Source organism: Melopsittacus undulatus, chromosome 12, assembly GCF_012275295.1.
Source record: "Melopsittacus undulatus isolate bMelUnd1 chromosome 12, bMelUnd1.mat.Z, whole genome shotgun sequence".
In the NCBI taxonomy this organism is placed as follows: Eukaryota; Metazoa; Chordata; class Aves; order Psittaciformes; family Psittaculidae; genus Melopsittacus; species Melopsittacus undulatus.
Window position 1 is genome coordinate 4,070,683 of NC_047538.1, and position 27,086 is coordinate 4,097,768.

Genomic DNA, 27,086 nt, shown 5'->3' on the forward strand with positions numbered 1-27,086 from the left:
AGAGGGATGTGGTGGAGTTTTGCATTGCCACTCTCTGCCATAGCTGGTGCTTCCCAGTCCCTTTGCATCCTGCTCACGATCCCCCACAGTAGAGTTTCAGGGAAGGTCTCTGCTCCCTATCCTGCTTGGTCACCCCATCCTTCTCCCTAAGCACATTATGGTGCTGGGATCAGTGGGAAGAAGGGAGGAGGTGAGAGCAGACCTGGAAGGTCTGCACCAGAGAAAAGAGTGATGTCCTTTCTGACCCTCCACATGTAAATACTGACTGTGTGAGGATGGGACCCCCCTGGTAACGCGGGTGCTTTCATGGAGCGGATATCTGTACTGATAAAAAAATCTCCTCTGGCCTTATTTTTATAGAAGAAACAGCATTTTGGATCAAACACCACATTCCTGATCTCGCTACACCCATGTGAGTGGGGAATAACGGCTCTGGCAACATCCTGTGCTGACGCCAGTGGGAGAGCAGCGTTTATTCCTGCTTTTCCACTCTCTCCATCATAGGCCTCCCTTTCCCCCCTGCGCCAGCCCCCCTCTTTTTCTGAGTAAAAGTGGTAAACATTAATAGGAACTGGAATGAATAGCTGGGATCCAGGCCCAGGCTTCCAGGATTTTAACTCATTATTGCCATCAAATGAAGGGAATGTGGTTTTTACCATTAGTTTTTCCCTTTGAATCAAAGCGCTTGGAGATCTGGGGGGCAAGGAGAGTTTTTTCCCTGAATTCATCAAAGTGGTGAATCCTTATGGGGCAAGAGGAGAATATTTTTTGTCATATATAACATGAGAAAATAGAGGAAAATACTGGTTTTGAGGTGGGTTTTTTTCATTTGGGTCGGGCAAAGTGAAAATGAGATTATTTTGCATGTTTAATTCTGGAAGGCATCTTCAGTCGTTCTCTGTGCTGATGTAAAGTTATTTGGATGTCAGATTATCACTCTCTAAAAGCACAGTTATTTTAGTGAAACAAGGTAAAAATCTTCCAGAAAAATTAGTTTAGAAGCCATGATTAGCTGAATTAGCTCCGGGGATGCTCTTTATTTTTCCCTATATGCCTTAGAAACAGTACATCACTGGAAAGTGTACATAAATGTCCCCATAAAGGTTAGGAAATGGAATCAAAATGTTCATAGCTCACCTGATGGCTGTGTTTACATAGAGCAAACTTCAAACAATGATAAATTAGGTTTGACCAAGCACAATACACAGTATGTTCACATCTTGAAGGAGACATTAAGTTTGGTAACACCAGTGATACCCAGTCCTTCCAATGGTGGGTGTTACAGCTTAAACACTGTAAGGAAGGAGTTGCATGAAGGATGCAGAGCTTAAACACTATAAGGAAGGAGTTGCGTGAAGGATGAGAGCTTAAACACTGTAAGGAAGGAGTTGCATGAAGCATGCAGAGCAGCACCAGGCAGAAGTGCCGTGAGCGCTGTCTGGTGAGTCTGAGGCATCCCCTTGTCCCATTTATTTCTTGGCATTTGGAGAAGCTGTATCAAAGAAAAGAAACAAAAAAAAAACAACCCAAAACCCTATAAAAAGCAAACAAACAAAAAAAGCCAAACCAAAACCAAAAAATCCAAAGAAAAAAGGAACCCAAACCAAAAAATGTTGCCAGGTGCTATAAAGAGAAGAGATGCTAAAGATGGTCACTAGGTCTTGGTAAGCACCCTGTTAAAGGGAGACAGAAAAAGTCCTGCTGATATCTGGAGCTACCAACGTGGTGCATTGCTCCTCCCAGATCCTTCTCTTTGAGAGGCATCTGAAAGGGGGACCTGTGGAACACAGTGTGTTCTGTGGGGAGGTGATTCTTGTGGAGCATTTCTAGGTCTCTGAAGCCAGCTCTTTGCTTCAGTGGGTTGAAATGACACCTGCCAACGTGTTGGCATCTTCCCTGAGTCCCTGGAGGCAAAATGGGGATATTGCCTTTGTTCCTTGTGTCAGAAACGAGAGAGACCTTTCTTAAAACCTGTCTCATGGTTTCAGTTGGCCAACAGGGCTCTTGATGCTTGAGTGAATGGTTCTGTGCTCAAGCACATCCTTATACTTGGGCTGGCTCACCCCTCCTCCATGGGCTGTGGGTACCACAGTGATGCTGCGGGGACGTGGTGGGTATGCCTGGACCATGAGGTGAGGGTCCACAGGTTAGGTGGATGATGGCTGATGGGACAAATTCAGGATGCATTTTTGAGGGGATCTCTGGTTCTTCAGTATGTGAGAGCTGACAGTTTTCAGCAATGACAAGCTCCTACTTGCGGTGTCTTTTTGCACTTTGAGGCTGTTGCCACATTCAGAGCTCACAGAAAGCTTGTGTTCAAGAAGACAATTTTTAACTCACAGTCCAAAGCTAGCAATTTCCCCTCAAAACATCATGATCTCAGGAGAACCGCAGTTGTTACACCTGCAGCTGTGACAGGAGACAACAGCAGAGTGAGCAAGAAATGGACACTGATAAAGGCTTTATTCATTTCCAACTATCAAAATGCTCAAACCCTCAAGATGAGTAAGAATTAAAGTGCAGCCTGAAGTGGGTCTTATAAAGTAAGAGTAATGCGGATGCTTTGCTCCAAATGGCATTTCTCCCAGCCTGGATGGCTTTTCAAAGGTTTGCAGTGACTTCTGGAGCGGCTGTAGTAACAGATAATATTTGCCAAACAGCAAACAGCACACTCCATTAAATGCACGCTCTCTGCCTTTTTATGGCATCAGCTCTCCAGGAGCTTTCTGCAGAGCCACAGGAAGGCTCTGTGCAGTGTCAGGGACATGTGTGCTCTCTGACATCAGTGGGTGGCTTCCATCATGCTGTTCCACCTTTTTCCCTGCCCTTCAGGAGAGCCATCCCTGACCACAGTGTCTGCATGCTCCTGGAGCAGACAAAGGGCTAAGGGCTGATGCTCCATTCAGCGGCCTGAAGTGCCCACATGAGTGGAGCATCAAGGGATGGGCAGGATGTGGGATGTTGCTTTGCATCATACCCTTAACTCAGGATTTCTAAGGTGCTGATCTCTCTCTTGGTGCACTTCAGTGGGAGCCAACTGTTTTTCATGACCCCCCTTCTGCCCCTTTCTCTCCCCTCCCTTTTGCCTCATCCTTCCAGTCTTGTGTGCCAGTGACAATCCTCCAGACATCCATGTTACTTTCACCACAATAAAGAGCATTATTTTGGCAGATAACCTCCCCATTCATCCCCACCTCAGGATGGCTCAGGATCATTCAGCCCCATCTTTGGCTTGCAGGGAGCTGTGGCAAGGGAGGAGGAGGTGGTTCCTGGGGCTGCCCAGGCAGTGGATGCTTGATCTGCTCTCCTGTGCCAGCCATCCAGAGGATTCCTGCAGCTGAAGGCAGGAAGCTGGGGAGGGTTTACTGCAGTGGAATCCCTACTGCTGCCGGCCTTTCCTTGCAGCACAGGGAGCAAAATGAACTCTGAGCTTTTTTGGTCTGTATGCACCGTGAATGGAACGGAAAGAGTAAAAATGGGGAGAACGGGATTAGGAGAAACAGTCAGGGAGTGATTCACACCCCGAGAAGTTTCTTGTTCACCTCTCCCTGCTGTGCACCCCAGTGATGGATTAACAATTGCCTTCATTTGTCATTGCATCGCTACTTGCGGCGTGGTGCAGCGAGCACTGCCCTCACTGTTATTTCCAGTCACCTTCACAAGTACAGTGATTATGCTGTTACTGTCACCTGCATCAGCTCGGACATTGATCCAATCTGTAATGGTGGTGTTTTACTCTCAGTTTACACCTTAGGAGCGGACCTATGGCAGTGACTGAAGAATGAGAGATGAGGTAGCTGTTGTAGGTGAAATAATCCCCAGGCTTTCTCAAGTTCGGTCTTCCAGCTGCAGCCATGCAAATCCTAGCTTTAGGATGTGCCAAAGGTCTGCAGCAATGGGGATGGGAGCACCAGCTCACCCTTGGGTGCTGCCTGCACTGGTTGTGCCGCTTTCTAAAGAGGATTAGGAAGCCAGATGGGGACCTTTGTTGTGCCCACTGCTTGCTCGTGTTGCTGTCATGAGTATGGTGCATTTGCAGAGTGATAAATGTGTGTGTATCTTCAGCATACCTATAACTAAAACTGGTCTGTTTGCTGCTGGACAGTTTTCTACTCTCTGGCTCAGATGGAAGTGATCCCAGTTTGGTTTTGTTTCTCTTGAATTAGGGCATGATGGCTCTTTCCAGGATTTCCCAGGTGAAACTATGTGCATGGGGACCTGCCCAGCATGCCCAGTGGTTCCTCTGGACCACGTTGAGCCCCATGCAGGTGCAGTTCACACATGATGCAATGGGTGCCTTTGGCTCTGTGCAGCTTTGCAGGACCCACGGCAGGGATTTGCCGGTGTGTGAGAGCTGGATTTCCGGTGCTTCCTGTTGCAAGGTAGGAATTGAGTGTGGAACAGGGGGTGGTCATCAGAGAGCAGTCAGAGCATAATGGGCAAAGCTGAGCAGAGGGCTCAGGCTGGACACAGGTGCAGTTTTGGCTAAAGGAGAGAGGTTGGTGCCATGCGTTTATCTGGCAGCAGAAGTGCTCCACACTTTGTGTTGCTTTGAGAAGGGGTCAGAAGGGCTTTGGTGGAAACCAGGAGGAGGATGCCAAGCCAGGGATGGGCTGGCAGGACACAGCACTGCTGCGTCAGCTCAACCCTGTTGCATGCTTTGGGGGATGGAGAGGACAAGGTGGGGTTTCCATGGAAACCAGAGCCATGATATCCTGCATGCCCGTGTGCTGGAAGGCCAAAAGCAAATGAGGGTGGGAGGAAGAAAGCAGCGAATGGTGGGCAGCATGCTGTCCTTGGGGAACTTCATCCCTGAAGCACGGAGGAGAGGAGGGAAAGAGGGAATTTCATAGAATCACAGGATCCCAGCCTGGTTTGAGTTGGAAAGGACCTTAAAGCTCCTCCAGCTCCAACCCCTGCCATGGGCAGGGACCCCTTCCACTGGAGCAGCTGCTCCAAGCCCCTGTGTCCAACCTGGCCTTGAGCACTGCCAGGGATGGGGCAGCCACAGCTTCTCTGGGCACCCTGTGCCAGCGCCTCAGCACCCTCACAGGGAAGAATGGAAGGTGGCAAGGACAGATTGGTACAAGGCTGAGGCAGCATGCAGGGTGGAGGTGACACCCCTGGACAGGCACATGCACAGCTGGAGAGTGGGATACCTTCAGCCAGCTGCTGGGTCCTAACACAGGCACATCTGGCTCAGTTCTGGTGCACGATGTGAGGCTTGTAGGGGTCCCAAGTATTCTGTCCAGCCGTGAGCTGACTTGCTGGATGCTCCTAGCAGTGGAGGTGTGGATGTATCTCGTACCCACAGGTACATGGCATTACCTTGGCACTGCCACATCTGCACCCTTGGGCTGCTGTGGCCATGTCCCTGCTGTCACACGGCCGGGTTGCGGCTGCAGCAGGGATGAGTGCTGGAGCTGCTAGCAGACTGGAAATGTCTTTTGTCAAAGCCTGAGATGCCTCCAACCTCCTTTAATTAAAGACAATTACTGCTTTCAGCCCCTCTTCACAGCTCAGCTGGGTTGTTTGCAAACACACAGCTGCGGGAGTCTTTGTGCCCCTCTCTGAGTCCCACTTCCCTGGAGACACACAGAGGTTTCTTTATTATCAGCCTTACAGCCAGCAAGGGGTGATGGGGAGAAGGGGGTGTCCCGGGGTGTTGTGGGGTGCAGGGCAGCCTGGAGCAGCCCTGCCTGCTCCAGCTTTCCTGCCAAACCTGTGTGTTTTATCAGTGCTCTTAGGAGAGTGGCAGTTGCCGGAGGTGAGGAGAGGATCAGAAGGGATGAGTGGGGATAGAAGCTGCAGAGGAGGTTGCTCTTGTCCCCAGCTGCAGAGACAGGACTGAGCGGAGAGCTCGGAATGCATCCTTAAATAACACTCTGCTGGGATAGCCCTGATTTTGCCTGCTCACATAAAGAGGCTGCTTCCCCTCCTGCAAGAGCTGCACCAGGCAGCCCAAATCTGCTCCTTCCCAACTGAACTATGCTCAGACACAAAAACCCCTGAAACCTCCTGTAACCAATCACCCCCTTTTCCGTGCTCGAATAACTCCAAGGCAGCCAAATGGAGCTTAACCAAACTTTCCAAAACAGTCAGGGCTGGCACGAGAACAAGCAGCATCCACTGCAGCCCTCTGGGATGCTGGTTCCAAAAATACGAGCCTCAGCGCAGCAGCATGAAGCTGCCTCATGGCCTTGGCTCCTGTAGCATCCTGCTTCGCTCTTCAGCACCGTGTCCAACCCCAAGCCAAGGCCGTGGCTTCTTGGTTTTCAGGTGCTAATGGTCTCCTTAGGGAGGAGCCAGGCGGGAGAGCCCAGCAGGCAGCCCACTGCCGGCCTTGGAAGCGTTTGGTTGTTAAATGTGAATGGTAAGTGCTCTGTCTTCAAGCTCAGGGGAGCCAAGATTCTTTTTGAGCTTCTAACAGCCTGACACTGCTCTGTCTTCTCAGATTCATTTTGCAGCTCCGATTCCCTGGTGAGCACTAATCGCTGGGCTGAGCATGAAGGGAAACATACTCCTTAAACGGGAAGCCCAGAAGCTCTTTCCCCTTTAACAGCTTCTCTGTGGACATCTTTGATCTGTTTTGGGATGGTTTCTTATTCCACAGAAGGCTCTCGGGGGCCAGAAGATGAGGTGAAGCAGCCTTCTAGAACAGGTTTAAATGCACACACACCGGCACCGTGCTGTGGGTTTAGTGCTGGTGGCAGATGGGCAGGGCTGGACACCCGTTGTAAGGGCAAAGACAAGGTCAGAGACCCACTTGCTGCATTGTTCATGTCTGTGGGATACTGGAGCACTGGGGACACAGTCTGTGATCCTTAGTGCTATGTCATGGGGTGTTTGGGCTTTGGGGACACTGTCCTTAGTGTGACATCCTGCTGCGGGTCCTGCTGTGCTCATGGGAGATGGTGACTGCCCTTAGCCCATCACTGAGGGCACTCTGCTCACAGGCAGCTCAGTAAAGTGCCTTCATTTGGCAGCCCCCCCAGTTTCTGTTCCTGGTCTTGGGCTGTGCACTTGGCTAACCAGAAGGTGTATTTGGGGCTGTGGTGTGCTTTAGAAATGGACACTTCCAATTATGTTCCCTGGGAAAGCACTGGCTGCAGCCAGTTCACTGGAGGTCCTATGAGTGCTGACCCAGTCCCGTTAGTGGCAGACCCAGGAACACAGTCAGGAGGTGTCCGAGAGAGAGTTTCCCATGTGTTGAGCATGGCTGTGTCTTTGATGGAAACAAACCTGGTGCTTACTGGTTTGCGAAGGTCTGTACTGGCCAGAAAGTAGGAGCAATAAGGGAGGGATGGAGTGATGATTCCTCTTGTCTTCTGGCATGCTGCTCCTATTTTCAGTGCCCACAGTATCTTGTGGCAGTAAGTGCTGCAGTTTAATTATGCACCATGTGAAAAATATGTCCATGCACACCATAAGAAATTGCAAGCCATCTATTCCCATTCATATCTCTATGTTCCTGATGGCTTTATATACCTCCCTGCGTGGTCTCGTTTCAAATGGAAGGTCCTGATTGATTCTCTAGATGGAAGCTGTTCAGTATTCCTATTAATTTTTATTATCTCCCTCATGATCTTGCCTGAGGATGACCACCATTGCAAACACTGATCAAAACGTCACTCCCTGCAATGGTTTAATAACATTCCTGCTTTGCATTGGGTTCCTTTCTTCATCATTCCTTACATTTTCTCTTTTTTTGTGTGTTTTTTTTCTGTTGATGATAGATGAGCTTTGAACTGATGTTTTCAGAGAATTATCTCTAGTGCTGCTGAGATCTCCTCCCTGCATGTTAATAGCTAATTTAGTGCCCATCATTGTGTTTGTATAATTAGGGCTCTTTTCCCCCAAGTGCATTGGTTTCCTTTTGTCACCACCAAATTTCATTTGCTGTGTTAGTGCCCAGTCACCCAGCACCCTGAGACCTTGCTGTTACTCTTTGTGAGTGGCTTTAGTTCTGGCTTTAGTATCTGGTCAGGCTTACCCTGATCAAGGACTTTTCAGTCTCTCATGCTCTACAGTGAGGAGGGGCACAAGAAGCCAGGAGGATGCAAAGCCAGGACACCTGTCCCAAACTAGCCATAGGGGTATTCCATACCACAGCATGTCATGCCCAGGATAGAAACTGGGGGGAGTCATCCAGAAGGCCCAGATCACTGCTCGGGTCAGGCTGGGTATCGATCGGCAGGTGATGAGCGGTTGTATTCTCTTCCCTTGTTATTTCCCTTATCATTGTTATTATTGGTGGTAGCAGTAGTGGTTTGTGTTATACCTTAGTTACTGGACTGCTCTTATCTCAACCCGTGGGTTTTACATTCTTTGGATTCTCCTCCCCATCCCTTCTGGAGCTGGGGAAGGAAGAAGAGGGGGAGTGAGTGAGCGGCTGCATGGTTTTGAGTTATCGACTGGGCTTAAACCATGACAGAACCCAGAGAAGAAGAACCCAAGAAGGGATCTGAGCACAGCTACAGTTCTGTACAGGGCAATTAAAAGAGGATGGAGCCAAATCCCCATCAGCAGTGGTGCCAGATCATATAGAAAATGACAACAGCCACAAGCTGCATCTTGAGAAGCTCAGGGCAGACATTGGAAAAGCTGAGACAGTTCCCCCAGAGGCTGAGCATCACCATCCTTAGAGATTTTCAGGTCTTTCTGATTTAGGGCTCAGCATAGCCCTTCTATGAGCTGCAGTCTGGCCTGGAGAAACCAGAGATTTTTCCCCACCAGTCCTACTAGGATACCATGAAAAACCATATGCCAGGACCATGGAGCCAGCTTGGCCTGAGCACTACCTCTGCACTGGAGATGGCTAGAGAAACCATAGCTAGAGAAACAGTGCTGAAGCCAGCTTGGGTCTAAATAGGTTCCTCAGGTGGTAGCATGGCATGGAGGGACAGGAGACTGCAGCATGGGTCAGCAGCACTCAGAGACAGACCTGCTGTAACTGCATCTAGCAGGGAGCTGAAAAACATCTGCTGATAAAACCCATGGAGCCATGAGCAGTAAGTGAGGAGGTTCTGTAGCCCTATCATAGAGGGACACTCAATTGGTCAGGCAGGATTTGCCCTTGGTGAAGCCATGCAGGCCATCACCAACCACGTCATTGTTTTTCATGTGCCTTAGCATGCTTTCCAGGAGAATCTGCTCCGTGATCCTGCCAGGCACAGAGGTGAGACTGACTGTAGTTTTATTCTTCTTGAAAATGGGGTTATATTTCCCTTTTTCCAGTCGTCAGGAACTTCCCCTGACTGCCATGATTTTTCACATATGATGGACAGCAGCTTGGCAACTTCATTTGCCAGCTCCTTCAGGACCCGCAGATGGATTTCATCATGTCCCATGGACTCGTGCACATTCAGGTTCTTAAGATGATCTCCGGCATGATCCTCTTCTACGTTGGGCCGAAGATCTTCATTCTCCCAGTCCTTGTATTATGATGCTGTTCCATGAGCAACAGCAGCTTAGCATTGCAATCAGCAGGCTCAGCATCCTCGCCATGTGCTGCAGCAATGGGCAGGGTTGGAGAGCTTCATTCCCATTGACCCATCACCCTGCTGCAGGGAGGAGTGGCTTTTGAGCTGATTTGCTTTCATTTGCTTTATTCTGCTCCAAGTGAGAAGCAGTTGGTCCCAACACAGCAGAGAGGGCTTTTACTGGGGAGGGGAAGCTGCAGGGGATAGGTGATGCAGCAGGTCTTTGCTGTGCCCCTTTGCCATGGACAGGTTCACTCCCTCTTCTCCCACCCCTTCTCCACCCCTTTGTACAGATGGAAGAGAGCAAAGGGATGACTGCACTGTCCCCTCATGGATCACCCACATGCAGGTGCACGTGACTGTGCATATGGCCTTAGCCTGAACAGGTTTGCCTTTCCTCAGCTTTATGCATCAAACAGAGAAATGTGGCAGCAAATGGGTAGAGATTCCTCCACTGCTGTGCTTTAACTCTCCTCATCAGGAGACAGGTGCAGTCTTCATCATGATCCAAAACACTGATGGACCGGTTGTGCTCCATCTTGAGGCATGAAGGCTCCCCTCTATACAGCTGCAGGTTAACATCATCTCTCCTCTGTGTTTGTGTTCTGCTGCTACCCTTGCACATAGGGATAGGATGCTTCTACCTGCACACAGAGGAGTGAGGGGCAAAGTTGTGATGCAGAAGCCAGAATCCCAGCCCTGATCTCTGCCCACTCCACCTGCTGCCACCGCTCTGCATCAGTGCTTTTCATTCCTTGCTGCACTCCAGTTTTGGTTGTTGGCCTGGCCCTTTTTTGTTGCCCAAGGAGAAAAGGATCATGCAAATGATTTGGCCCCAGGGATTTCTGGAAGCTGTTTAAGCCAGCAAATGCTGTCTTCTCCACAGCTGTGCCATGCAACTCAGTCCGCTCATGAATTTCCCCTCCCCTAAGTGCAGGAAAGGGCTGACAGATGTTAACACACAATCAGTGTCTCAGGAGAGAGGAATTAAAGCCACACTGGACCCTTGGAAGACACACATTAGTGTCAGAAATTTCTAATCAATCAGCTCAGAGTCTCCTGGGGTCAGAAGCCTCTTTGAAATTCAAATGGGGAATGGCTTCTAATGGGTTTTATTTTGATTGCTATAAATTGATTAGTGTTAAGATAAACAAGTTTTGTTTCCTTCTGAAAGCTCTAAATACGCTCGGGGGGCTGAGGGGGGGAGAGAGAAGCAGTGGAATCTGATTGCTTCCCATTAGGACATCCTCGCTTAGCTTCTACCCCATCACCTGTTTGAACCAGACGCCAGGCTAAAGGCAGTGAACTGCTTTTGCAGTGCTGGAGCAGGATACAGGTTAGAGGGGAAGGTGTGAGCATCCTCCCTGGTTTTCCAGGGTGGGATGTGAGAATGCAGCTTGGTTCTGGAGGGCACCGGTGCAGGTGTGGTGGAAGATGTAGCTGTGTGTGAGGAACATGCATGGATTTGAGGCTGGTTCAGCCTAACAGCTGCCATGCAACTGGGAGATCCTGCTATGCAGGAGCATGCTCACTGCTGTGACTGTCACTGAACACAGGAAGACTCTTGTGTCCCCAAGACCCCATTTTTACAGCTTGTATTTACGCTGCACAGCCCCATGTGTGTTCCCTGTGCCTGTGTGTGCTTCCTACAACCCTACATGTATGGCTACAGCCCACTGTGTTCTCCCTGAACATACTACAATGGTGTGTGCTCCATACAGCCTGCATGTGATCCCAACAGTGTGTGATATGTACAGCCCCATGTGTGGTGGCTACAGCCTGTGTGTGCTCCCTACAGCACGTGTGCTGCAGTACAACCCATGCGTGATGTCTACAGCCCCGTGTGTGCTCTCTGCAATCTGTTCACTTCCTGAAGTCCAGGTGTGCTCCCTACAGCCTGTGTGTGCTCATACAGCCCCTGTGCCTTGTCTGCACAGCCTGTGCCTGTGCTCCATACAACCATACATGTGCTCCCTATGCCGTATGTGCTGCCTACAACCCGTGTGTGGTCCATATAGCTGGTGTGTGCTCCCTAAAGCACCGTGTGTGATGCCTACAGCCCCATGCATGGTCCATACAGCCTGTGAGTGCTCTGCATGACCCATATGTGCTGCCTACAGTGTATGTGTGCTCCTTATAGTCTGTGTGAGCACCCTACAGTATGTGTCTCTCAGTACAGCTCATTTGTGCTCCCTACAGCCCATATGCTCTCTACAGCCCCATCTGTACACCCTAATGTGTCTGTGTGCTTTCTGCAGTATGTGTGCTTCCTACAACCCATGTGTGTGCTCCCTCTAACCTGTGTGTTCTCCTACAGCTCATGTGTGCTCCCTGTGACCTGTGTGTGTTCCCTGTATAACCCTATGTGCACTCCATACATTCCCTCATGGGCTCCCTGCAATCACCCATGGACTTCCTACAGATGCTGTATGCTCTCTTCAGTGCCTGTGTGCTCCCTGCAACCTCTGTGTGTACTCCTTTGTGTGTACAGCCTTTCCTTGTGTTCTGTGCACCTCCATCCCTGCAGGTGTTTAAAAGATGTATAGATGTGACACTCAGGGACATGGTTTAGTGATGGACTTGGCAGTGCCAGGTTATGGTTGGACTTCATGATCTTAAGGGTCTTTTCCAACCTAAATGATTCTATGATTCTGTGATGCTATCTCCTAGTACCTTTTCAAGGATGAGGGTGAGGGGAAACAATGTCAGTGCATCTCATCTGTGGGATGTGGATGTCTGTGGGTACCAGTTTTAGGGAGTGCTATGGGTGAGTGCTGGGCACCACTTGGCTCCCTGACAGTGGCACAGGGATGGTGTCCAGAAACAAGGGATGTGGTAGATCAGAGGTGGTGCTGGGCTGTTTTGGTGTCATGGTCTTGCTGCTAGGTGGGGATGGAGACCTGTTGGTGGCCACAGTGGTTGGGGATGGTTGCTGTGTCTGCACTGGGTGGTGGTGAAGAGCTCACTGCTGGTAGTGGTGAGGATCTTGCTGTTGGTGATGGTGTCTCTGCTGGGAGGTGATGGGAGGCTGGGTGCACCCTCGGAGGGGGTGACCAGGGCGTGCTCTGCTGTGCATGAAGCCCAGGGGACAGGCAGCTCATATTTCCATACTGAACAGGGAGCTGACAGTAATGAACAGCTAATTAACATCGCAGGCCTTGATGGTTGCAGTGTCAGTGGCCCTAATTAGTCTCGCACTAATCTGCTTTAATTAACTGTCCCTGTCGTGGGTTTAATTTAATTTTCAGCTCCAGACCAGACAGAGCAGTGTGTGAGCATCTGGGTTCCAGTACACGGCACTGTACTGGGATGCACTGGCAGGGTAGCGGTGGCCAGCCAGGCACCCCAGCACAGGGAGAAGCACAGCTCCTGTGCTCCATCTGCTTGTGCTTTCCCACTGCTGCACGACCCCAGCTATGCTGGTCTCATAGAATCATAGAATAGTTTGGGTTGGAAAGGACCTTTAGATCATCCAGTTCCAACTCCCTGCCATGAGCAGGGACACCTCACACTGAACCATATCACCCAAGGCTTCATCCAACCTGGCCTTGAACACTGCCAGGGATGGAGCATTCACAACCTCCCTGGACAGTGGACCACAGATGACCTGAACATCACACCATTAGCTAACCCCATGCTTTCTTACTGCTGGTTTGCCTGCATCAGGAGTATTTTATGGCATAGACAGCTCCTATCCTTTCCCTGTTTTGGTGTGGGAGAGTGTGGGGTTGTCCGTGATGTCTGTGCCTGCTCAGGTTTACCAGTCATTGTCTGGAGGAGTAACCAGGAATGTGCTGCTTTGTGTGAGGTCTCCTTGAGACAGGGACACAAGAAGCTGGTCACTGCACCTTGCTTGGCCAACAGCTTTGGAGGGCCCATGGCCTTCACACTGCTTGGTGCCTCTTCATTTGTCTTCAAGCATTTTCATACCATGAGCTCTTGGTACAGAGCAACCACTGAGGACTTCTCTCCTCATCAGTTTTTCAGCATCTCCTTCCTGCAGGGGACATCCCCTGCACCTTATGTTAGACCAGCTAGAGACCTAAGAGCTGGAGCAAAGCCAGCAGCAGAGCAATTGGGGACCAACGTGGGAAGAGAGCAGGCTCCATGTCCTCCTGTGAGGAGTGTGAGGGTTGCCCATCTGTGTATGGGAGGATGGGCAGAGAACAAGCTGGGGAGACACTTAATGATGGTTTCCCTTGGGAGCAGATGAAACCACAAGAACAAAAGCAGCAGGGAGAGGAGAAGATAGGCAGGAAGAGCCTTAGCATCCTAGACATGCTGTGAGGAGCTTGTATTTAGTCCCAGTAGAGTTGCTATTTGCACAAAAGGATCTGCTTGTCCTGCCAAGCAAAGCTCTGCCTTGAAAGCTGCATGTCCTTGCCTCCAACATTGCTTTTCTATGGAAAACCAGGCTCTGTATTGTAGATGGAATCGGAAGGAGCAGGGGAGAGGAGAAGACATAGACCTCTCCATGAGAAGTATGGCATCTAGAGTTCTGCTCATGCAGCAATAACAATAAGGCAATTCCTTGTCAACATCCCTACTCTGCAGCATGTACCCTTCTGGAATGATGGATGCAGATGTGTCAGGGTGGGAAACTTTGGGGCTTTGCACTCTTAGTGAGAACTGCAGCAGGAGTGGGCTGAGCATGCACCCCATGCTCCAGCCCGGCTCTGCTTTCCCTTCTCTGCTCCAGAACAGCATCCTTCATCAGGCAGGGCACAAATCTTCTCAAACATGAGCATCTCCCCGTGGGACCTTCTCAGGGGGTTGTGTTAATCTGTAAGAGCACGTGGGGCCTTTAAAGTGAGAGTTCATGCTTGGCAGCATCCCATGGAGCTACGCAGTCCTGAGCTTGGCTTGCCTGTCTGGATTAGCAGGGACTCTGCCATCTGTCCTGCTCTCAGTCCTGGCTGGAGCTGCTCCAGGTGCCTCACACTTGGGTGAAAACCCCTCTCCACCTGCAGCCTCTGCTCCAAATAACTCAGCTGCTTCCACCTAGGCAAGCATGGATGCCTTCCATGGTCCTCTGCAGACAGAGGAAATCCTTATGTCAGCTGGAGCCATGCAGTGAACTTTAGGAGCAGCTGACTTTGGGGAAATGCAGTGAAAGTCTCTGGAGAAGGACTTTTGGGACCCCTCAGTGGCTGGACAGTCTATGGATGAAGAAGCCCAAATCTGTCTATGTTCTTATAGGGCTGCTGATCAGGCAGTTGTTGCTGGTACCACGCTGCCCATGTGCAGTTCTCACATCACATCAAAGACTGACACAACGTGTTGGGCAGTTTCTGCCTTACCCATCTGAGCATCTCACTGAAGCTGCAGCTTCATGCAGGGCTGTCACACTCAGCCCATTCCCTGCAGCAGCTGCTGTGGTTTTCAGCCTTTCTCCTCTGTGGTATGTGGCACTGAGGACCACTTCTTGCAGAACGGGGCTGCGAGGATGCTCAACCTCACCAGTGCACCAGGTATCTGCTATCCCTCTCTGCAAAGTGACCAGAGAACCAGTGACCCCCCACAACACAAAGGAAATACATCAGGGGACTCTTATTTGAGGTCACGTTTTTACCTCTGACTCTGGTGCCATCATCTTAGCAAAGAGATATAAACATATCTTACCCTTGAAAACCACACACCGCAGTGGTACCCATGTGTCTGATCCCCTGAAGTGGTCTCACAGCGGTTGGTTTCATAACTACCAGCATTCTCATCACAGAGCTTTTCCTTGGTTGGCTCCTAAAGCTCTTGGGTACAAGTTATCTAATCCTGCCTGGTGTTGGGAGCTATCACTGATACTCTCCCTACTTTCAGAGGTAATGGGAAATTTTAATGTTGGTTATGAAACAATCCTTTATGCATCCACTATTATTATGTCTTCCTGTCTTTCAGTGGACACAATTTTGCCACCTTTCCTATGGCTTCACTTTTCTGTCATTCTTGATTGCTGTTCATCTTACAGTCCCTGTTTTTTCCACCACCCAGTTCAGCTGCTCTTATCTTCTATTCTGTGCTTACCAATTTAAAGGCACTGCTGCCAGTTTGTGACATTTTAAGATGTGGTTTTTTTGTACTCCTGCACTGTAATTTCTTGGCCAGAATGATTTTGTATTGAAAATTAGGACTAGCATTTGGGGAGGGGGGGTAGCAACACTTTTGGTTATCATTGTGGTTTGGGGTTGGGGTTTTTATTCTCTTTTGAGGCAGTTTTGGTTCTCATTCACAATGGTTTGCTTGTACTTTGTATCCTTGGTGGTTTTGCTGGCATCTCTGGGAACATGTTCCATGTTCATCCTGCATGCCCAGTGCTGGCAACAAGCTCTCAAGCACAGTGGGAGAGCCCTGGCAATCTGGGAAGCTAGGGAAGACCCCTGATTTACTGGGAGTTACTTCTTAATGCACAGACGCAGGAACCGAGTTCAGCTTCCATGCATCGGAACCAGCATAATCCCAACCTTGTGTCTGAGCAACCTCATGTTTTTTAACATGTCAGGTTTGCTTGTGCTGCCTTTCCAAGGCCTCTCTGCTTTCCAGTGGGAGTATGAAAATCTGAGAGTATGGAAGTATGAAATCTGGTGGAAGAGAGCTTTCAGGTGTGGAAGGTGCATTTTGATGGATGCGGGCAAACTCCATCCAAATAAGGGGAATTATGAGTGGCTGAGGATTGCCTCTTCCCATCTGTGTTTTCTGTCAGTGCATGCTTGGCTCTCAGGTCCTGCCATACAGCACTGTTCCTGATGGATATAGACAGACAATTATTTGCTGCTGCTTTTCCCTCATCAGAGCATCCTTTTGGAGAAAGTTATCAGTGAAATGAGAGCCAAGGGACCTGAGGTTCAACCTTCTCCATATCACCACATTGCTGCAGAAGCTCATTGCTGCTTCACCTCTGCTCTGGTTCTCCTTGGGTTTTGCCCTTCATAAGCACATAAGCAGACTTGGGGGCACGTTGGGATGTGAAGGTGGACGGTGTGCAGCCACCCTGGGAGATGTGTGGCCTTCCTTGCCATGCAGTGCTGCCTGCCTCCATCTCTGCTCACTGCAGGCTGGGAATTAAAGTTACTATGCAGCTATACCCCAGTGATTTAAAGCACCATCACTGACCATTCTTATCCAGCCCTTATGCCAACTCCACTCAGCACCTAAGGCTGACAAAGAGCAATGTTGTCATCTGGAAAGCGGCTGCTGGCATTTAACCAGCTGGCGTGTTTGAAACTTGTCTAAACTGGGTGCTAAGCAGCATTAAAATGTAATGATTAAGTGTGCCCACTCGGAGCCTTCCTGGCCACCCTCACCTCCACATGGAAAAGCTGCTTGTGCCCTGAAAAGGCTCCATTGGGAGCTGCACCTGGAGGGGGTCTGCAGAGTGTGTGCTTGAGGGGGAGAGGAGAACAAGGCGTGGAATGGTCCTGGTGCTGGTGCTGTGGGAAGTCAAGTCAGAGCAATTTGGGAATAGCACTGTCAACACTTCTGCGTGCTGGCTTTGGAGGCTGGAGCCTCTAGGTTAGGTAGGGATGTCCTTCAGAGACCGGATCTCTGCAACCCTGACTGGGAAACCTGCTCCTCCGACATCTGGGATAAGGGAGTTAGGCAGAGACAGGCGGTTTGCAGGTGAAAACACTGAGCAGCCACAGATGCAGTTGGGAGTCCCTGGGAGTGGAGGCACAAGTCCACTTGGGCACCTGATCTGGGCTCTGCAGACACCGGATGGTCCCTGCTTGCACTGGTACCCCAGTCCCTGTGTCTGGTGTTGGTGATGTGCATGCGCATCCCCACCAGCCCCATGGTGCAGGGAGCTTGACCCTAGGTCTGCATGAGGACCAAGAGGGCGGTCCTGAAGGGCTCTAGTCCAGGGAAAGCTCCCTTTTTACTTTCATGTTTCTTTTAGGATTAAAGCCATTCTCCTCAGTCTCAAAACATGGAATGTTTGTCAAGTTTATGAGGGTTTTTAGAGGGGCTTTTAGAGAGTACATCCAATCCCTTCTTTTATAGGGCTGAGATAAGATTATCTTTGTTTTAACACCAATTAAAGCAGGAAGGGTTTATAGGATTAGGGGGTTTCCATCAGTGCAACTTTGATGTCACCACTTGCTTGCTTGCTTTGCTTCTTTCCCCTGCATTAAAAGGCTGGGAGCTGTTCCTGTAATGGTTAACATACCACTCTGTGGAGGCAGAGCTCTCCCAGGCAGAAGCTTTAGGAAACATTTAAACAAGACCAAAGGAACAGAATGTGAAAGTCCTAAATTCTTCTGGAGACCACTTGGAGAAATCTGGCTTAGGGTTCAAACAGCCGCTCTTGCAGTATGCAGCACTGCAGTGCTTGCATCCATTGAAGGAGGAGATGCTGCCTGTCTGGAAAGCGGTTTTTAAGATATCAAAATAAAGAATCTAAAGTGAAATGAAAACACCCTGCAGTCTCTCAGTCATAGGCTGGAACTCATCTTCTGCACCAGAAGAAAAGAAGAGGCTGAATAACACGAGTGTGACATTTGGTGTATCTGCGAGCGCATCACTCCACAGCATCAACCGGGTGGCACAGCACCTTGGCTGGCATCACTTCATGTGGGTTGCCCCAGGGCTCCAGGGGCAATGCCCTTTTCCAGCACCTGAAGCTCTAAGTGCCTTTGTGTGTGCCAAGCCACAAAGGTAAGGGTTTGAGTTTGAGCCTGGATGGGTGCTGGCTGCATCCTGTGCTGGACTGTGATTGCTCCTAGACAGCAGCACGCAGCATCCCCAGGAGGGTACCAGTGGCTGCTGAGCTTGGTCTTGGAACTACATCCTAGAGTGTTCCTCAGGTGCCTGCAGGAGTGAGGATGTGCAGAGCATCTGTTGCCACCACAGCTGTGCTCCTAACCTATAAACTTGCCATGTAGGTTTGGCCTCACTCAGGGATGCTGGCCTCTGGATGTGAGCTGTGAACTGTGCCTCTGAGGCTGCAGTCTCCTGTGGCCTACAGCAGTGTGATAAACATCCAGCTCCCTGTCTCCTTTCAATAGGGAAGTCCTCTCCCCTTGGGTGTCTGCTGAATGGCTCTAGCAGGGGTAATGCTGGATTGTGGTCTTTGCTGTCTGTACTCTGGGGATGTGACCAGCAGGTCAGAGGAGGGGATCCTGCCCCTTGACTCTGCTCTCATGAGACCCCACTGGGAGCACTGTGTGCAGTTTTCTGGTGTCCCCAGCATAAAAAGGACATGGAGCTGTGGGAGCAAGTCCAGAGGAGGCCACGAGGATGATCAGGGGCTGGAGCATCTCCTGTATGGAGCCAGGCAGAGAACGTTGGGGCTGTTCAGCCTGGAGAAGAGAAGCAGCGTGGAGACCTCAGAGCAGCTTCCAGTGTCTGAAGGGGACTACAAGGATGCTGGAGAGGGACTCTTCATCAGGGACTGCAGTGATAGGACAAGGGGTGATGGGTTCAAACTGAAACAGGGGAAGTTCAGGTTGGAGGTAAGGCAGAAGCTCTTCCCTGTGAGAGTGCTGAGGCGCTGGCACAGGGTGCCCAGAGAAGCTGTGGCTGCCCCATCCCTGGCAGTGTTCAAGGCCAGGTTGGACACAGGGGTTTGGAGCAGCTGCTCCAGTGAAAGGGGTCCCTGCCTGTGGCAGGGGTTGGAACTGGATGGTCTTAAAGTTCTTTCCAACCCAAACCAGTCTGGGATTCTGTGATTCTATGCTGTTGGCAGTACCCCAGTGCTCAGGTAGGGTCGGAAAGCTTCCCATTTCTCTTTAAGAGTCCCTGTGATGGGTTGTGGAGGCTGAACCGAGCTAACCGGGCAGGTAAGAAATTCCAGGCATGCTTCCCTGACAGCCAAATCCCATCCTGCTGATGGATGTGCCGCCCAGAGCCGGTCGGCAAGGGGGCTGCAGGTGTGGATCCCACTGGTGCCGCATCTGCCTTGCCAGCTGCTTGCAATTCTGAGGCTGCCTATGGGGACATGACCTGGTGAACCCTGGGAAGCTGCAGGGGGATTTGCTGGGAAGCCCCTGGCCCAAGGGCTCAGCCCTGTTGAGAGCTGCAAGGGTTTGGATAAGGCTGCTCCCTGGCAGGCTGGTGATGCTCTTGCTGGAGAGCAGGCAACTGTGACTGCCTTGGCTCAGGCTGTGCTGCAGGGTCAGTTTGTGGTGACCACCATCAGTGTTGTGGTGTCCAGAAGGGCTATGCAGTTTTCCTGGTCTTTGGAGCTTATTTGGGCTGAGCACAGTCTGGTGAGGAGGCTGGGGACTGTTTGTCCCTTGCAGGGCTTTACAGCATGCTCTGCTGGGGAGCTCCCAAAGCAGGGCATTACTCTGCCCAGTCCTCTCCAAACTTCTGTCACACCCCAGTACTAAGGTCCCATCACAGCCCCACACTGACCCTGTGCCCATGGACCAAGTGAATGGTTGGATGACCTCTTGTATCATGCAGGTGGTGGTTAGCTGCAGACAGGCAAGGTGCAGCATGGAAATCCCTGCCTGGGGGTTGTGTCTGAAGGAGCCTTGGGCTGAAGCCAGGAGGAAGATGAGGTTGCTTGGCACCTGTGGAGAGGGGATGTTGGGTTTGGAGTCCTGGCATCACTGCCTGTGAGGTGGTACCTGTGTGCTGTGAGGTGATGGGACCCAGCTGATTTCCATTTGCTGGTGAGGTGCAGGAGGTTGGTCCAGTCAATGGCATAGAGACCTGTCTAAAGCCCCAAGTAACTGGAGGATGTTTTGCAGGCCTGTGTCATCTGCTTCGATTTGTATCCTGGGGAGAATGATGGGGTTAATCATGAACATGTGTATTGTGACTTCCTTTACTGACAACTCTTTAATCCACATTGCAGAACTCGGCTGAGCACATTCCCCTTTGGTTAATCTTGTTTAACCCTGTTTTCCCTTCTGTGTTTCTATCCTCTGCTCTCCAAATGCTGTCAGAATTGCTGGCAGTAACAGCACCTGGCAATGGGATTAATTGCTTATCTCAAGTATGAGGTAACAGTGTAGGCTGTTAATTGCATTTATCAGGAGGGAAAGTAGGAAGGATGAGTGCAGAGATGTGGCACCTGGAGGTCCCAAGATCCTCTCTAGCAGCCAACTCCAATGTGAAGGCCAAGGAGCTTGGGTTTTACTGCCTGCCTCCTACACTGCAGCCTTGCAAGGCAGGATTGAGTCTTCTTCCCTCCAGCACTATGATGTCCAGGCTGAAGATGCCATGGTTGAAGTGCAAGCAGATCCAAAAGGCAATGGGCAGCATTGTTCCTTTGGGTGGTACAGAGGCCAGACTCCTGCTAAGGTAACAAACACCATTGTGTGAGGGCCTGGGGATAGGAATAAGCAGAGAATGGGCAACTTCTGCAGGTGAGACAAAATGAGACCCCATTTGCATGCAGAACTTAAACCAAGGGTCAAGGTGTGAGGGGCAGAATATGGGAAGAATATAGGAAAAGTGACTATGTTATTACAACATCCACCTCAAATTGCAAGAAGAAGGGCATGGTTGATGAAAGGAAGCAGCTGTTTGGACATAACCTTCTGCACTGGACAGCATCATAAGTACCCTCACACACAGCATGAGCAGTAGAGACCTAGAAATGCTGGTGGAGGAGGATCTGTGGTATGAGATCCAGCCTCCCACTTGCAGCAGGACTGCCACCAGCATTAGCTCAAGACAGCCACAGTGTTTAGCTGACTCTCCTGCAAGGAAGGAGATGCACCACTGTGACCTTCACCATCCTTTGGAAAAGGAGCTTTTCCCTATGCTCCTTCTGAACTTGTGGTCCTTGTCCTTTGATGCAGAGAAGTGTTTGTGTCCGTCTTCTTTGCATCTGCCCCCAGACAGCTGCAGTTCATTGCTCCCCTTCCCCCAGGTAAGCCATCTTTGCACCTCTCCTTGTAAGCCCTGTGTCCCAGGGCTGGCCATTTGATACTGGCCTCTCATTCCTCATACTGCCCTTGAACTGGGCAACCACAAAAGAGCTGAAGCAGCATCCCCGGTGCCTGACAGGGGGAAAACACCTCCCTCGATGTGCTGGCCACACTGCTCCTGGAGCAGATCTCTGTCACCCACTTGGCTTGGGGTCAGTGCAGGGGGAGTCCCGTGGCGCGTGGCCAGAGGCTTGTGTATGGTTTGCGGTGTGATTTGGATGCCAGTGGGAGCAGGGAGGGCGAGAGGCAGGATGTGGCTGAGGAATCCAGCGCCAGGGATGCTGCCAATGTGAGGCTGCAGCGCCAGCCTGCCTGCCCCCTGCTTCCAGCCCCGAGGGAGAAGAGAGGCAGCTGGGAGATAAGGTTGGGGGTTTAAGACTCTTGGCAGATCCCAACTGACAGAGCCAGGGCTGCCTGTTTTCCATCAGCCGTTAAAAACGCCTTGCTCAAGTGGAAGGAGCCTTGCTGCCAGCAGGAACAAAAGCCAGGCAGAGGGAGCAGAGGGGAGCCCTTCCTCGGAGCCTTTAGCGCACACTGAAGGTGCCGTTTCGGAAACCATTGCAAGAGAGCTGTTTGCTCTGAGCTCTTTGCAGAGCTGGTCTGGGGTGGGCTCTGAAGGCCAGGGCAGGTTTTGATGCAGAGGAGATTGGAGCCTGCTCAGCTCACACTGGATTAAGTTGGCTGGAGAAAGGCAGTGAACCCCTCGGTGGCCCCTCTTGCACATTGCATCAAAGGCTTTTCCTTCAGACTGAGTCTTTCTCTACCAAGCTGCTGTGGGGTAGGCAGTGCTGTTGGAACAAGGGCTGGAAGCCTCGTGCCAGTGCTGTCTCCAGCAGCAGATGCTGTGGAAGTGGCCTTCCCTCCGAGATCCATGGTGTGGTCCTCCTGTAGGAGAGGGAGGACTGTTCATGGGTTCCTGTCCATGGCATTCCCTTCCCAAAGCATGTGCCTTTCCAGGCATGACCACCCTTCTGTGCCATGGGAGTGGGTGGGTGGGAAATGAGGACACCTGGTGCTGGTGAGGTGCTTGGAATCTTGTTTGAGAGAGCTACCAGTGCTCTTAGCAAACCCACTGCTGTCTCGAAGCTGTGCTCTGGTGAGGCAGCCATCCATGCCTGTGTGCAGCAGTGAGGCAATTAAAGGTCCATATGTTTCCTGTGAGCCCCTATTAGCATCCTCCGATTGGTGCTGGAGATGCAGGGACCCACCACGTGGGAAGCTGCAGTCCCCTCTGCTTCAGTGATGGGGCCAAAACCACTGTCACCCTGCTGGGATGAAGGATGCTCTGACAAAGTAAAGATCTCTGTGCTTTCAGTGTTTCAGTTCCCTCTTCCCAAGCAGCAGTTTCTAGGGATGCTCTGCCTCTACCCTCATTGTAGGTCTAAGGAGAAGCAGCATGAAGCTGCTGTCACCACCTGGGGCAGAAAACTGAGGTGTCCTCATGTCTTCCGGCAAGTGATGGGAACATCCAGGCTGTTCAGACAGGAGAGGGTTTAGCCCCTGCCTGAAGACTCCAGGTTTGATTTGCTGTTTACTCTGGAAACAAGACATTGGGTGGATTCCAAATTAAAAGCTGTTTTCTCTGAGAGCAGAAGATGCAGAAGTATTAAACTGCAGCCATTGGCCTGTGCCAGGCCAAATCTGGAGAGTGGTTTTTATCACTTGGGGCCAGTTACTAAACCTCAGCAGCGTCACTTGTTTGTTGTTATCTCTGTCTTGATGCAGAAACTGCCTTACAGGAAAGTTGCTATTCTTAAAATAAGCCTGAAGAAGCTGAAAGAGGCCTGTGTCTTTAAATGTCTTTGATCAAATGACCTTGTGTTTCACCCTGGATGTCACACTAGGGCCATTATGTGTGTTGGTCTTACCATGCTTCAAAAACCAGTATTAGTACCTGGACCCTGTTACCATTTTCACTACAGAGCCAACATCACTTCTCTGTAATGGAGAACTATGCATCCATCACCTCTCCCAACAGCTTAACACCCTCTGAGATGGGTCTGTACCAAGGGACATGCTGGGAATAGGGTCAGAAATAGAGTCAAATGCATGGCTGGTAGGGGACAGTGAGGGTGGAGGCATCCAGGAACATGAGGAGAAGCCAGGTTTTCAGCAGCTCTTTGACTGTAGAAAGCAGGGTAGCATTTTACAAGCAGGAAAGCTTAATGGTGATTTTTATAGAGCATTTCTCATTGGAAACACAAGATAATTTTGAAGGAAGGGAGGTGAAAACTGACCTCTCTTTTTCTTTCCCTGCAAAGGAAAAAAAGAGCTACTTCTGAGCCCTTCTCTTGCTTACAGCAGCCCTGAGTGCCTGTGTTTCCCAGGCTGTTTCTCTGATCTTCCTCATTCCTGAAGACCTTGGCAGGGAGCTGAAGGAGAAGTTTGTTTAACTCGTTTCAGTGCAGAAACCACCTGCCAACCCCCAGGCTCTTTGTGCTGCATAGGAGAGGAACAGCAGCAGAAAGAGTAATCACCGAGAGCCGTGTGGATAAATGCTTAGAGCCAAGCTTGTGCTATGGCATTGGTGATCCTCTGACCCACAATGGACTTTGTGGTGTGTAAAGCTTTGCAGTGATGGTTTTAGCTACCTGTGCCATATCTCTTAATACTGTATTTCACATCATGGTCCAGCCTTCAACACTCATCTGCTGTAGGCAGCAATGCATGCCCCATGCCATCCTCACCAACCCTGCATGGCTGCACACATATGTTTGAGCTACCATTGCTACTGGAGCATCTTCTTTATCTCTGAGTGGTTTAGAGGTCTGAGCCCCAGTGGAGATAGGCTCTAGCACGCTGCTACCAAGTAGTGGTACTCTAGCTATGATACCAAGTAGTGAAGCTAAAGGCTGGTTGTGGAGAGTTGCAAAAGGACCTTATGAGACAGTGTGACTAGGGAATGAGAAGGTAATTGGAATTCAATAGGCTTGAGGTGGTGCAAATAGGAGAAAATAACCCCAAACTTTGCACAAACACACACAGAGATGGGCTGAGTTGGCTCAATGTCTCTAAGGAATGAGACCCTGGGGCTATAATGAGTAGTCCAGTGGATACATTGGTGGTTAAAGAATAATTTGGACACTTAATGATGGGAAAAGAGTAGAGAATAAAATAGTGAATGTTGTTATGCAGCTTGCTTGAGGCATGACAGAGATTTGTGCAATCCTAGAGGTCATGGAGAAGATGGATGGTGATTGAGTGTTCATTGCCACTGCAGGTGTGAAGTTGCATCAAATGAAATGGCAGCTTCCAAGCAGAAGGCAGCAGTTCCTTCATGCAGCCCGTGATTGCACCTCTGTGGACAGGATAAAAGGGATGCAAGCATTTGCATGGAATAAAGAAAGGACTGGGAAAATCGGTGGAAGAAACATCCCACAAAAGCAAAGAGCCTGCCTCTTAGAAATGCTATATAGGCTATAGGCTGTTGGAGGCGGGGGAGGTATCATGGCCAATGCATGTGATTCTATGATTCTGTGATTGTGCCCTTCTCCTTGGGTGGCCCCTGTTGGTGACCATGGTCTGACTTGGTACCACCGCTTGCATCTTAGGTGGCAATGGCTCAAAATCCCCTTTGCATTCATAGGGGAATAGCAGGAGGAGATGTCTGCGTGTGGACCTGCTGTCTGCAGGCAGCGCAGGCAGCACTCCTGCCTCCTCAGTGCCTGGAAACCAGCTGCTCCTTCTCCACTTTGTTCACTTCAATTTGTCAGTTTTGGCTTCGGACTCTGCAGAGCCCCAGAGGGTGTTTCCTGGCAGCACCGCCAGGCTCTGGGCATCCCCGATCCTCACCACTGCTCTTGGTTCTCTTCCAGGCTGCCCGTCGGGGACATTTAAGGCGAGCCAAGGCGATGAAGGATGCGTCCATTGCCCCATTAACAGCCGGACGACTTCAGAAGGGGCCACGAACTGCGTGTGCCGGAATGGATATTACCGGGCAGATGCCGATCCCATCGACATGCCGTGCACCAGTATGTGAGCTCTAGGCAGCCTTGGGGTGGGGGGGCTGCAGGTGGCTGGGAAAGGAGATGCTCATCAGTCAAAGGCATCTGCCTCAGTGGGGTTTTGGAGGAGTTATGGGGGCTCAGATCACCTTGTCCAGAGGAGCCTTGCAGACATGGGTCTTTCTTCCTTTGGGACAGGGGAGCTGCATGTGCAGAAGGGATGGGTTGTTTTGTGCTGTTCTAGGAAGTGGGATGACTTCACTGTAGGGCTGTACTCAGATGAGACCACCTGCACCTTGGCACGAAGGACATGAGTGCAAAGGCCAGAAATCAGGAATGCAATAAAAAATAACTGGTGAAGTTTGCCAGGGATGCCACATAATCACATCAGCCTGGGTTAGGAGGACAGGTTTTGTTCCCACTTTTGCCTTTGGGTATCCATCTTGCTGCACATCCCTAACACCAAGAGAAGCATCCAGCTCAGTGCATGCCCACTTCAGAGTCCTGTCCAGGGATGGGGAAGAGGAGGGGGTGCAGGTGGTCCTATAGTGATGAGCAGCACTCTGGCTCTTACATCTTTCTGTCTATTCCCTTTACAGCTATCCCATCTGCCCCCCAGGCCGTCATCTCCAGTGTGAACGAGACATCTCTGATGCTGGAGTGGACCCCACCACGAGACTCGGGGGGCCGGGAGGACCTGGTCTACAACATCATCTGCAAGAGCTGCGGCTCTGGCCGTGGGGCATGCACACGCTGTGGGGACAACGTGCAGTTCGCCCCACGCCAGCTGGGCCTGACGGAGCCCCGCATCTACATCAGTGACCTGCTGGCCCATACCCAGTACACCTTCGAGATCCAGGCAGTGAATGGTGTCACCGACCAGAGCCCCTTCTCCCCGCAGTTTGCATCAGTGAACATCACCACCAACCAGGCTGGTAAGACCTGGCCCTGTGTCTCCCAGCAGACCTCTCCAGGAAGAGGTGGTCAGCAGCAGTCTCCTGCTTGAGAGGTAGTGGGTGAAACCCTATGGGGTGAGCAGACCTTGAAGAGATGGGGTGAGATGGGGCATGGTGTTTCTTGCTCCGCAGGTTGGTAATGACCAAACTGCATGGGCAGTTTCTGGGTGAAGCCCAAGCCTGAGGTGTGGAAAACACCTCTTGGTTTCAGTGAAAAGATGGGGTGTGTTGCAGACACAGCTGCAGTGCTCGCTGTTGCTGGTAGCGTTGCTGCAGCCCCTGCTGCTGCTGTTTCTTAAGGAGGGAAGGTAACATTAGCTCCATCATTTTGACACAAGCTGCAATCTCTGTTCTGACTGCAAAGAAAGCCAAGGCAGGCTGTGAAAGCAAAGGCAAGCTGCACAGCAGTGGAGCTGGGAGATGGAGATGCATGATGACCATCTGGAGGTCTGCCCCAGGTCCTGTGCCGCTGCAGAGTCACCTTGGGGAAGACCACAAGCAGCAGAGCTGGAAGGGTTTCATTTGGGGTCTGCAGCTCTGTGCTGGCATGGGGGATTGCTATGCTCCTCCTGTGCAAGGTGGTTTTGCTGGGGGAAGGGATGTGTCAGGGTGGCTGCAGCAGCTCTGCTGGTGCTGGGATGCCCCAGGATGCTGCTGGTCAGAGGCTGCTCTCCACAGCCCACCTGGAAGCCATCTGGAGCTGGAGCACACACTGGGGCTTTGCTTACTCTGGATGGTGGAAGCAAGTCAATAAGGTACAAGCATGTGTGGGAGAAAACAAGTTCCTGTGGTCTCTCTGAGCACTGCAGCAGACGTGTGGGGTTGTAT

The 27,086-nt window shown here is 50.8% G+C and overlaps 1 protein-coding gene across 2 annotated transcripts in view; it reads left to right on the forward strand.

The window, feature by feature from the left end:
* EPHB2 (EPH receptor B2) overlaps window positions 1-27,086 on the forward strand; it is a 103,165-nt gene that overhangs the window by 42,206 nt on the left and 33,873 nt on the right. For both annotated transcript variants that reach the window (XM_034068196.1, XM_034068197.1), the window contains exons 4-5: window positions 25,174-25,329; window positions 25,902-26,237. In XM_034068196.1, the coding sequence (XP_033924087.1) occupies window positions 25,174-25,329; window positions 25,902-26,237 (492 nt within the window). The remainder of the gene's footprint in view (window positions 1-25,173; window positions 25,330-25,901; window positions 26,238-27,086) is intronic.